This window comes from Manacus candei, unplaced genomic scaffold, assembly GCF_025592945.1.
Source record: "Manacus candei isolate 608988 ecotype Guabito, Panama unplaced genomic scaffold, ASM2559294v1 h1tg000061l, whole genome shotgun sequence".
Classification (NCBI taxonomy): domain Eukaryota; kingdom Metazoa; phylum Chordata; class Aves; order Passeriformes; family Pipridae; genus Manacus; species Manacus candei.
This window is the reverse complement of record NW_026138109.1, coordinates 3,536,516-3,549,044: the sequence shown is the minus strand read 5'-3', so window position 1 is coordinate 3,549,044 and position 12,529 is coordinate 3,536,516. Positions and strand designations below refer to the sequence as shown.

Here is a 12,529-nt window from a genome sequence, read left to right as displayed (position 1 = left end):
GTATTTGGAAAATGTTCTTGATGTCATAAAGCAGTAAGTCACTAAAACATACTCAAAGCAGTTCATAGAGAGTTTGTCTGACATGAAGGATTAGAAAGGCAATTTGAAAGCTTCACAGTCTCATGCAATTTTGAACCCATGGCAAGGATAGCAGATGCACTTCTTCAAAATAAAAACTTAAATCAAGATCCTGAGTTTATGATCCTAGATTTCAACCTTTCAAACTAGTGACTTTAATGAAATTGCTGAGCTCAACAAACCAAATCTCTGTTCATTGTGTAGCTGCTTCCAAACATGTTGTCCATCATACCCTGTTGTATGTGTCGGCACAGACAGGCAGCTGGGACAGCCACAAACTTGTGGCGCAGAAACACAAGCGGAGGCACATGCACCAGTAAATCATCACCAGCCTGCTGTTCACACAGGCCTTACCAAGAGTTATTTCCAGCTGCAAGGTCACTTGAGTGATTTACAGTCCTCCTTGCCAGGCTTCAGCTTTTTAACCCTTTTCTCCCAAAACCTTGTCTGAAGTTTTAACATAGATCTTTTTCACTTGTAAACTTCTGCTCCATGGTGGTGAATGATGTGAAAGGTCAGGGTAATCTACTTGAAAAATGTACTATACCTGCTCTAGCTAAAGGCTGGCAAACTGACATCTGTTTGCTTATGTGTTCATTTTCTTCTGTATTTACTGGTTGCTTTAAGTTTGGTAGTGGCACAGAGGAGAAAAGAAGGGGAGAGACTTGTATGTTTGGTCTTACCAAAGCATTGGAGGAGGGAATAGTTCTCAGTATTGGTTTCTGATCATTCTACTTACTGAATAAGGTGCTAATACTTTCTATCTGAAAAAGTTGTACCTATTTTTATTGCATACAAGATATAACAATGTGAAAGAAAGAAGTGAGAAATGAGGAAACGCATTTGGTGTCTAGCAAGTGCATATTCCTGTCCTATGCCTCCTAGCCATTTACTTTTCTCCTCAAAAAAACAAGTGAAGAAGAAGAAATCAGAAGTATCTATTGTCATTTCATTAAAAAAGATTAATTTTTTGCTTGAGAAAATAAAAGCTTTAGTCGTGTCTGTGTTTAAATCTGCAGTCATCTTTCTATTCCCCGTATGCTATAATTTATTCCTTCTCTCCCATCCTCCCCCTTCCCCCCAACCCTAACTCTTCCCCCTGTCTTCCCCCCCTCCTCCCCTCTTCCCCTTCCCTTTCCCCCCTCAGACTTCCGTTCCCCCTCTCAGCATTTTGGTGCTACAAAAACATCCAAAAGGAGAAAGGGAAGGTAGAACTCTAGTTCTTAATTTTTCTCACTGCTTCTTGAAAAGCTTTTTTGCCTTTTATCCTACCTTACAGCTACTTTCTTTCTGAAATTACAATTGGTCTTTGTTATCCTAATAAATTTCAATCTTCTAGGTTTCATTCCTGCTTCTGAAAGACAAGAGAGTTCATTTCCACCGAGATGATTTAGTGAAAATCAGAAGCAGGACTTTATTGTGTAGTAATTAGAAGAGATGAGGAGAAAGGTGCCTTCAAATGACAAAGGGTAATTTGAGTGACAGCAGCAGTTACCACAGCTGACAAGTGGTTAGTGCTGCTGTGGTGGGTATGGCCTGAGTTGCACGATTATATTTAGATGTAGTGTCTGCTGATGAAGCAAATAATTGCAAAGCACTGTTAGCTTTGTGGGTCTGTTGTTTTAGATGTGCATTCTCGCTCCTGTTGTGACTTTATGTTCTTTTAACATATGTTTTTCTGAATTTGGTTTTTGTCTTGTAGTTAAAACAATTTAAATGTTCTCCAACATATAAAATATCAAAACACTTCTTTCTTCAAACTATTTGTTACTAATTTTTTAGTTAAATTTCAAGGACAAAGATAAAATTAAAAAAAAAAAAAAGTAACTAGAATCATAGAATCATTAAGGTTGGTAAAGACTTCCAAGGTCGAGCACAGCCTTTGGACAAACACCACCTTGTTAACTAAACCGTAACACTGAATTCCATGTCCAGTCATTTTTTGAACACTTCCAGGGATGGTGACTCAACCACATATATGGGGAGCCCATTCCAGCACTTAACCAACCTTTCAGTGAAGAAATTCTTTCTGATGTCCAACCTGCACCTCCTCTAGCTCAACAAAACCTCCCCTGGCACAGCAATTAGAAATAATGCACTTCTTTGTCTGGTGATTTTTCATTCTGTCTTCTTGTTGGATGTGTTCAATTTTTTTTTTTTAATGAGTTAGTAGACTGAGAAGTATAGGTAGGTACTCAAGTACCAGTTCTTAGTAATTCTGTACTGTATTTTCAGAACATTATAAGCTTATCTTGAAAGTTTTAATTAAAATATTTTCAGATTTTCAACTTTAAGTACTTTATAGTCCCAAGTTTTATGTAATGGAAAAAATATTTTAATATTTTTAAATGTAAACCCAGTTCCTCAAAGTTCTTATTTTTTGCTTGTTTCTGTCTAAAAGTGGAAAGGAGGCCTTCCTAAAATACTCCTTGTCTGGTACAAATTTTCATAGCACAATACATACATGGACAATTTAAAATCAGATTTGTAACTTAAAACAAGCCTTTTATCCACCTTCTCTCCTTTTGTTTTGAGGTTTTTTGTTTGGTGGGTTTTGTTGTTGTTGTTGCTTGGTCATTAATATGAGTGACTGCTTAGACAGCTGAAGTTGTATTTCATTAATATATATGTGGTATAAATGTCTTGCGTAGTCATGTCACAATCCAGCTTTAAATTCTGGATAGATATCAGTGAAACCTGATATAGGATTGATCCTGTGATGGGCTGCATGCTGTTGGTATAATTGAAGCAGTGTGGTAGTTTGATATATGGTTATTCTGCTTGAACCTGTGTATTGATAAATAATATATTTAAACACTTGTTTGGATCAGAGAAATTTAATTCCCAGACTGGAAGCCCAGTCTAATATTGAAAATGTCAGCTAAAACTGATAAATTTTGGCTTCAGCAGTTTTCCCAGTGTTACTTAGTGGAGCTTTGAACAAGACAAGCAGATAATATTGAAGAGAAGTACTGTTGAAGAAGCTAGTAGATGGATATTCCATTATTCTTCAACTACTTCTGAATTCACATTTTTCATTTCTGTGGCAACTTTTAGAGTACCTCGCTGATGTAATTGTGCCTTTGAATGTACTTTATGGTATGTATGTTACATTTGTTAATAGTGATTTGGGACAACTGTAATTTGATAGACACAAAAACATGTTCAGTTAAGATGTAGTTTCACTGCTCAAACTCATTTGTTTATTTCTTCACAATAAAGTGGAAGTGGCTAGAGACGGATTTAAATCCTTGCCTAAGGTAGAATGTTTTATCAGCAGAACACCAGGTATTGTGTAAATCAGAATACAATCAGAACTGTGTAAAGTCTGATGGGTATGAACTGCATCAAACACTTGTTGCTGCTTGTGTGGCTGATTGTGCTGACCTGCTGATTGCTGGGAGGACAAGGATCTCTAGGAAGATGGTGCAATTTAAGGAAATGTGAACTACGTTCCTAGAAAATAGCATTCTGCTTCCTCTTCCCTTAGGAGGGAGAATTGCTAGCTGTGACATGGCTGCATGTGTCTGTACAACATTGAAGAGTACCCTTAATATTGATTAGTTATTCTAGTACAATTAATGCTGTCTTATCTACCACTCTTACAGGAATTCCTTATAAACAGTTGACAGTTGGTGTCCCCAAGGAGATATTTGAGAATGAGAAGAGAGTGGCTCTTTCACCAGCTGGAGTTCAAGCCTTGGTTAAACAAGGCTTCAGTGTTGTGGTGGAATCTGGTGCTGGAGAAGCCTCCAAATTTTCTGATGACCATTACAGAGAAGTTGGAGCAAAGATCCTGGGGACCAAGGAAGTCCTGGCTTCGGATTTGATTGTGAAAGTAATTGCTTTATTAATTTCCTATTACATTCTTTTAGCAGAAACTTATAGGTCATTTTTTTGTAATAGTTTGCTAAAAGTTCAGTAAGTAAGGTCCTTTAGTATTTTCTATTCTGAGTCCTGACTCAATTTTGGTATTTTTTTTTAAAATAGCTCAGGTGTGCATCTACATTGAGAAAATTATTAAATGATGGTGTTGAAGAAATTGGGGATAATTTCTTAGCAGATTTCTAGCTACTTTTTACTTGTGTTTTCTAGAGCGAGGTATTCTAGAGTGGACTCTAATCAGGTGAAATCCCTGCTCTAAGAAACCTTTTCTCCAAATTTAGTAACACATAACTCAAGTTGCTCTGTAGATAGTTGTTTGGAATTTTGAAGATGCAAGTTTCTAACTTTTTCAGTTCCACAACTCAATGTGTATCAAAAGTATTTGTCACTAGATGAGTTACAGCTAATTTGGGAAAACTACTAAAAGCGAAGTTACTTGAGAGGTTTTAGGTTGTGCAGAGTCCTGAAGGAAAAAACCAAAAACACCTTAAATTTGATGTTGAGGCTTCCTGTAGTTGCTCTAACACATCAGGATTGAAGGCAGAATTTCTATGAGCTGCTTTGTGAACAACCCTTTTAAGGAGGTTTCTCTGAAGAAAAGTGAGAAACTTAAGTGAACATAGGTGGAGATTACTGTCTGGATATCTGGCTTGAAATTCCCTGTATGTAGTCATGCCTTGCCACCTAATTAGTGATTCTTAGCCTGTAGAACTTAATTGGCATATGTGTTGAGTAACCATTTTGCTTAAAAATGGTAGTTTTGAGGGTAGCTGTCTGTTAGAAAAGGCGGTGGCTGCTGGTTAAAAGCCATCAGATCTTTCTCAAGGTGTGTGCTGACAACTACTGCCCTGTCACCAATCCACCTCGAACTAATTCCAGTATGTGCACTGCAATTAAGAAGGGCAGTAACTCAGTTCAGTTGTATAAACAGCCTTTGATATACGTGCTTCCTTCTGTACTTTGTGAATGGGAATGGCCAGACTGCACCCTGGGAGAAAGGAAGTGGAGTGTGTTCTGATTTCTTTCCTGTGATTGACTTAGAAACTTCTGTCCTTCTTCAGGTGAGGGCTCCTATATACAACTCGGCTCTAGGTGTACATGAGGCAGATCTTTTTAAGACGGCGGCGACCCTGATTAGTTTTGTCTACCCGGCACAAAATCCAGACCTCCTGAAAAAACTAGCAGAAAAAAAAGCTACTGTCTTGGCTATGGATCAGGTTCCACGGGTCACCATTGCTCAGGGATATGATGCACTTAGCTCCATGGCCAACATTGCTGGGTATGATTTATTTTTTTTCAGCTTCACTAAGTATAGCTGGATTAAAAATCATATGCTTTGATATTAGGTATATCTAAAACAATTCTGCATCTCTGTTTTCATGCAGTAGTTTCAAGGAGGATGGTGCTGTTGGAGGTGCCAAACTACAGAAGTTTCTTATGGTCAGCTTTACAGCAGATGAGAACAAAGGTTTTAAAAAAAATAAACAAACTGGAGGCAATTCTAATTCCCTGACTTTGATCTGAACTGGGTCAGAGCAGTTAAGATATCATTAAGTCATCTTGAACACAGGTTGTCTGTTGGAAGGATCTGATTTTGAGAGTAGCTAACTAACCCAAATAACACTCAGTATAAGTGCAGTTGCCATGGCAGATACAAACAAAAGATCAAATACTGTCCCATATCCTCATGCTTTGCAACTAACATTTAGGTATTGTAGTGATTTAAAATGTTGTTGTCAAGCTGGCTTTCTTTTTTTTTAACTTTGATGATGTCTGTGAGGCATAATAAGCCTTTGAGAAGGCTTCCAGATTTTGTGCACACAAGCAGTATACATCCACATACACGTTTAATGACTTCTTTCAGTTTTCATTTGGTGTAATTTTATTGAAATATAGACATTAATAATGTATTTAAAGGTATAAAATCTGCAAGCTGTATTCCAAAGGTGAACTTATTTTGTGGCATACAGACCTCCATGTACCTGTTCTAGAGACAGGAAAAAAAGTGGAATGGGACTGTTGAACCACAACACTGTTAGTAAAAGTGCAAGAAAATGTGCACTGTTGTTAAGAAAAGACAAAATTACATATTAATCTTCATCTTCAGATAGCTGCTCTGGTGTTAACTTGGTGTCCGACCACCCATTCTTGGATGGGGCAAATGAAGTAACAAGGTTACACTATTTGTCCTAAGTCATATGGCTTTGCAAAATTAGGGTTAGAATATCTTTTTTGAATGCGTGCTTGCTCTAAGTGAGCTTGCTGCAGAATTACTCAGGCTTTTGCAATTACTTATTCGTTGCTCCCTTCCGTAGCAGGCCTCAGGTTACAGCCTTTGAAGGTAGTTTCAAAGACCAGAGAGTTAACTTTTGGCAAGTTAGGCATGCATTTTTAGGGTAAAATTTTATTTGAAAGAGTGAATAGTTGCGGACATCCAGTATACTGCAGTCCAAAAATTATGTCTGAAAATGCATTCAATGATTTAAAAAAAAAAAAAGGCAAGAAATATGAAGAAAGACTATTAAACTTGTGCTCAGTAGTAAAATATTAAGATATTCTACACATGCTATGGTCAAATGTTCATCCTTTTGATTGATGTCATGAATGGAATTTTACTGAACCTTGGGAGAATACTAATATATGTTCATCCTTAATTGACAGTTACAAGGCTGTGGTACTGGCAGCAAATCACTTTGGTCGATTTTTCACAGGTCAAATCACAGCTGCTGGTAAAGTTCCTCCAGCAAAGGTATGTGCAATTAAACACATGGCAAAGGAATATGAGTTCCTGAGCTTAGGTAACCATTGCTGAAACTGTGTTATTTGTTTTTCTACCTTGGGGTTAGTTCTAGAGACTTTAGAAACTGCTGTAGTTATTCTCACACCATTTTTTGTTCACATCTGTAGTTACCTTGTTTTGGGAATAATAGAACAGTTTGAGTTTTACTTAAGTTTACTTTGTTTTAAACATCAGACCAGCCATATGTAGGTGGACTTATTTTTTTTCAAAATGGGGAAAGAAAACAGTTAAGAGAAGTCAGAGATATTGGGATTTCTGGGGCATTGAAGGGTGCAGTGGAAAGGTTTACTTAATTGGAATTACAGGTGGACTGGGTTGAAGAGAAATGCAAGTAGAATTAGAGAGGGAAATAAAAAAGGAAGATAAATCAAGGAGAAAACTGCTACTTACTTACACAGACTATTAGCCACAGGTGAGTTGGCTCTTAGATATGTGAAATTAGGAGTTACAGCTTTTAAACTGTTAGTTTATGGGGCAGTTTTGCCAAAGTAATTTTGTTTTCTGTGTCCTGAGGTATCTCGTTTAAATGGCTGCTTAATGAGATTTATCATCCTAGGTTTTGATCATCGGAGGAGGAGTTGCTGGTCTGGCTTCTGCAGGAGCAGCGAAATCGATGGGTGCGGTGGTTCGTGGATTTGATACTAGGTAGGCGTAAGAAAATAGTAATAACAATCCGAAATTACTTTTAAGTTGTTTGTATTGCAGTGAAATTGTACTGCCATTTTTTAGAGGAATAGACTGGGAAAATTAGAGAGCAAAAATACTTTTCTTCTTATAGCTGCAGAGACTGCAAACTTGATTAGTTCTTTTCTATTAAACGGCCTTCTTGTATCAAATTTTTACATGCTTAGTACAGTATTTGCATTAAAATTATGTACTTATGTGCTTTATGTAGAAGTGGCATCTAGTGCTACTTAGCTATATCTAATATGTCTCCAGATTTGTGATGTGCAATATGAGGAAAACCACTCTGGTTTCTTAGAAAACATCTGCATAAGTCTTAAAAGAAACTGGAAAGAGGTTATTTTTCATAAAAGTGTGGTCAAAATCAGTCTAAAACTTTTCAGATCTTTTAAATTCCCTACTTGAGCACCCTGTATACTTTTATCTTGAGATGCAAGAATGTTTCTGCCGAGTTCTCTGTGTGTTGTGAATATTCACATAACACTGATATTTATTCTCAATATTTACTGTGATGTCATGTGATTCAAAATAAATTACAGAATAACTATTAAAAAAACCAACTCCAAACATCCCCACCCCATTTCCCTGTGAAAATAAGACTTACTAGACTTACTTCCCATTTCACAGTTTAAAGACAGCACCACAGGTTGTGTATTTATCACCCATCTTAGACACTTAAGTTTGGGCTGTGGATTTACCTAGTCATGGCATAAGAAATGTGTGTGCAGAGCTAGGCATCAGTTAAATCTTCCCTTTTGAGGCTTTCCTTAGAGCAACTCTGACTATACAGGAAACTGTAGGCTGCCTTCATTCCTTATCCAAGTCTGTCTGGAACCTAAATTTTGTGATGCAGTTATTCTTTTCACTAAATACAGAAAGTTGAGGACTTTAGTTGTAGTCTCCTCAATCCTGAAATAAGTTTTGTATCTCTTGTCTGAAGACTGCTACTGAAAACATTGGTAAAGTCATGGTGTATTTTTAAAGTGGTGGCTTCCTCTTCTACAATTTTCTTTTTCTAGAGCTGCAGCTTTGGAACAGTTCAAGTCTCTTGGTGCTGAGCCTTTGGAAGTAGACTTAAAGGAATCTGGAGAGGGACAAGGTGGTTATGCTAAAGAGATGTCCAAAGAATTTATTGAAGCTGAAATGAAACTCTTTGCCAAACAGTGCCAAGATGTTGATATTATCATCACTACAGCACTGATTCCAGGTATGTTTTATGTGTAAAATGCTAATTTTTATTTACCTAAGTAAGTAAGTAAGTTGGCATATATTGGAGCTGCACCTGCAGGGTTAGTGAATTTTGTCTATGTGAGCATTAACTTCCACCATTCTGTGATAAATGCCCGGTTTTAAAGTGTGTGCCTCCTTTAAAAACTTCCGTTTTCATAAAGTATCAGTCTTTGGCTCAATACCATCATGTTTTTCTTGTTAAACAAGGAGCAGATAGTAATAAAGTAAGAGTATATAATTCTCTTGCATACCTACTGCATCACTGCTACTTCTGCTCTACAACTTGTGCACTAAAACAAGTCTGATTGAAATGGTACTGTCTTTGCAATTGAAATGTAGTAAGGTAGAGCTTATATTTCAGTGTTTTGTATTGCACAATATCTATATTTCAATAACTTATGATGAGGCTTTTTTTTGGTTATGACTTGAATTGTAAGATTGGATGTTATCAGTTTGCTGACAAAATTGGACTTGCTAGCATCTTTGGTAGACTGCCCATGCATAACTTTTTTATATGCTTTGGAGCAGGATGTTCTAGCATCTCTTCTCTCTGTCTTAACACACGTTCTGTGATATTTTATCCTAGCTACCGATTACTTGAAAATTTTGCTTACAAAAGTAATATGGGTAGAAGTGAGAAGTAATCTCCTGAGCTCAACAGATATAAAGCTGTATTCTGTTTTTAACTTGCTATGTTTTATCTTGTCAGGTAAAAAAGCTCCTATCTTGTTTAAGAAAGACATGATTGAATCAATGAAGGAGGGTTCCGTTGTTGTGGATTTAGCTGCAGAAGCAGGGGGAAATATTGAGACTACAAAGCCTGGAGAAATGTATGTTCATAAGGTAAGCATTTTAATCTGCAGTTCATTCTCAGCTGGCCTGAACTCACATTGTGTTTTGTAAACTGGATCCTGAGTAGCTGATTTTGCTGGTTTGGGCTGAAGGAATCTTTTACATTTGCATTTGGTCACTGTAACATGTGTATGAATTTGAATACTTTTAAAGAAACAAATACCTTTGTGTTGTGTTAATTTGCTTGTTAATGGATGTTATGGAATTCTTGCTACTTAGACTTCCAAGTCCAGTGGTTTGTCTCTGCTGAGCTGAAGGTGTGGTTTGACCTAAAAGAGATAGTAGTAGAAATAGGTTCTTTGACTTGCTTATCACCTCCCACGACTGGGGGTTGACAAGTCCCTGCCATTGGTAAGCTGAGCAGGATCAGACTGTGTCAATGTTTACTTCAGTACGAAGTCTCTGGCTTAGTTCAGTACAATTTCAGCTTCAGGAGGGTACTGGCTTTATATGTCTTTAGCTTCAAGAATGTGTGTCTTCTGTGGAGTATCCGAAGCACTTGTAACCCAAACTAGGTGTCCTATAAATTGGTTCATTAAAGGAAGCAGTTTGGCTCTGCACTGAACTACTTTGGTCTTGCTTTGGTGTTTACTGGTTTGTTTGAGAACTTGTTTTTCTACTTTTTGGGTTTTATTTTTGGTACTTATGACAAATCTACTAGCAATTATAAAAATTTGGTAGCAGATTATCAGAGTTGTTGCTTGGTATTGCAAGGACATAATGCTGTTATTTGTGAAGCCTGTAGGATGTTGCTGCCATGGTCGTCGTTAACAAAAGCAGGGCTCTTTGTGTATATGTTAAAGACTCGTGTTACATTTGGCTTTGTGGCTTTCTGGGGCTTTTGATGTCATTGGTTAAAACCTGAAACTAGAGAACATAGAAGACAAGTAAGCACGTACTTCCATGAAGAGTTTATATGGGGTACTTTTAGAGAAGTATTACCCCTGGATTTAGTGTACTGGCACTGTGCTATGGAAAATGGCAACAATGCAGAAGTATTAGGATTGTGCCAGAGCATTGCATTAAGGCAGAGTTTTGGAAGCTTGCACGGATCTTAACTGTAAGTTGTGGGAGCAGTGTTCTAACTCAAGCCTGCTTGAACACTTACGAGTGTATTACAGCCTCAGTTTCTGCTTCCTCCCAAAAGTCTGATAGCCAGGTGTACTCTCATTTGTTCTTTAAACAGTGAGGATCTATTATGTTCCACTTTTACATACACACGAACCGAGACGTATTACTGGCACAGCTAGCTAGCTCTGGGAAGCTCCCTTCACTCTGCTGGCATATAGAAAGTTGGCTTCTGCGCTTGCCTTCCAGAAAAACGGAGAAGATACCAAGCATTAGGCAGGATAATCTGTTACTTGATTGCTTAAAGAAGTTAAGTTCTGAGGATTTGGAGAAGACAAGCTCTTGCACCAATATGCCTTCCTCTTTGTGTAGGAAGAGCTTGTTGCTAATAGCATTTAAGGTGTTGGGTTTGATCATGATGGATTCTGTAACTGTTGTGAGTAATCCTCCCCTGTCTTCATAATGTCAGAACTGCAGGTAGCAATTTTAGTGGGATGAACAGAAATAAGTGCAAGAGTTGGGATATGTATTTCCAGAAGGATATACTGGAAAAGATGATGCTCTTTCAGAGATTGTACGAATCCTCATTATTTTACTTGGATTTTTTTTTCCAGGGTGTTACACACATTGGGTATACAGATCTGCCTAGTAGAATGGCTACTCAAGCCAGTACCCTGTATTCCAATAATATTATCAAACTTCTAAAGGCTATTAGTCCTGACAAAGAGAACTTCTACTTTGATCCAAAAGATGAATTTGATTATGGGACTTTGGATCATGTTATTAGAGGAACTGTAGTAATGAAGGTAAGTCAGTAAATATTCTCTTCTTAATTTATAAGTAAATCTTTAACCTTCATCACTGCTGTCTCTTCGAAATGCATTTGAAAATACTGCATGTCAACAGACTTCAGAGGTGGCTTGATGAGAGTGTGAGTGTGGATAATTGTGTGTTTATTCAGCTGAGCATTCCTCTGTCCCTTTTTGTTGTGGGAAACCTCTTTGCTTTGTCTTCTTGTCAAGGTTAAACAAATACCTAATGCCTCTACTGCTGAAAAATAGCAAAAAGATAAAGTTTGCCTGTTGTATTCGTGTGATAAAAACATAATTATTTAAAACATATTTGAGACTTTACTACAGGACCAGAAAAACATTCTTCCTGTATTTTTTATTTAATTTTTTAAAATACATTTTTCTTTTATAGTAAGAGTAACTTCAGAAAAAATTGGTGAAACTAGAATATGCAGGATACTTTAAGCTTTATTAGGAAATAATAAAATACAAACTCAGAGAATCAACCAGTAAGGGCTCTCATTCTATAACTATTAGGAAATAATAATTTGCAGTTTAGGTAAGAGGTATTAATTTCAGTTGAGTTTTGGTGCATAATGTTGCTAATACTTTATGATAACTGCTCTGGAGGAGACTTATATTGACTTAAGCTCTCCCAGACCACCGTTGTGTACAGCTTGGGACTGACAGCTCCACAGTTCCCTCTCTGGATACCTGGAGAACAGCAAAAAATATGAGACATTATGCTTGGTCTGGATAGGCTCTGATTCCATTCAGACCTGTGGCAGATTTTGCAGACTTGTACTGATGCAGGAAGATATTCCTGTGGTATGGCTGTAGGATGTTAGAACTTAACTTGAACTTTGCAGTATTAAGAAGAAAAGGTTTCTCTAACTACAAACTGTCTACCATGTTAGGCATAACTGTAAATATTTCTTGTCAGGATGGCAGGGTCATTTTCCCAGCACCTCTACCGAATAATATTCCTCAAGGAGCACCTGTGAAGCAGAAGACTGTAGCAGAGCTGGAAGCGGAAAAAGCAGCTACTGTTACACCTTTTAGAAAGACTATGACTAGTGCATCTGTATACACAGCAGGTAAGCAACTTCCAGAGCTGGAGAATCAGTGTAGAGTACTCCTC

The 12,529-nt window shown here is 37.3% G+C and overlaps 1 protein-coding gene across 7 annotated transcripts in view; it reads left to right on the top strand.

Annotated features, from left to right (window-relative positions):
• Nucleotides 1–12,529, top strand: part of NNT (nicotinamide nucleotide transhydrogenase) — a 41,061-nt gene that overhangs the window by 4,002 nt on the left and 24,530 nt on the right. For 3 of the 7 annotated variants that reach the window (XM_051804732.1, XM_051804733.1, XM_051804731.1), the window contains 9 exons: nt 1,418–1,547; nt 3,687–3,916; nt 5,025–5,242; nt 6,625–6,712; nt 7,320–7,408; nt 8,467–8,654; nt 9,387–9,520; nt 11,212–11,403; nt 12,332–12,485. In XM_051804732.1, the coding sequence (XP_051660692.1) occupies nt 1,538–1,547; nt 3,687–3,916; nt 5,025–5,242; nt 6,625–6,712; nt 7,320–7,408; nt 8,467–8,654; nt 9,387–9,520; nt 11,212–11,403; nt 12,332–12,485 (1,303 nt within the window). In that variant the 5' untranslated portion in view covers nt 1,418–1,537. Of the gene's footprint in view, nt 1–1,202; nt 1,548–3,686; nt 3,917–5,024; nt 5,243–6,624; nt 6,713–7,319; nt 7,409–8,466; nt 8,655–9,386; nt 9,521–11,211; nt 11,404–12,331; nt 12,486–12,529 lie in introns of those variants that run through there. The other 4 variants (XM_051804729.1, XM_051804730.1, XM_051804735.1 and 1 more) reach the window with 3 other exon arrangements.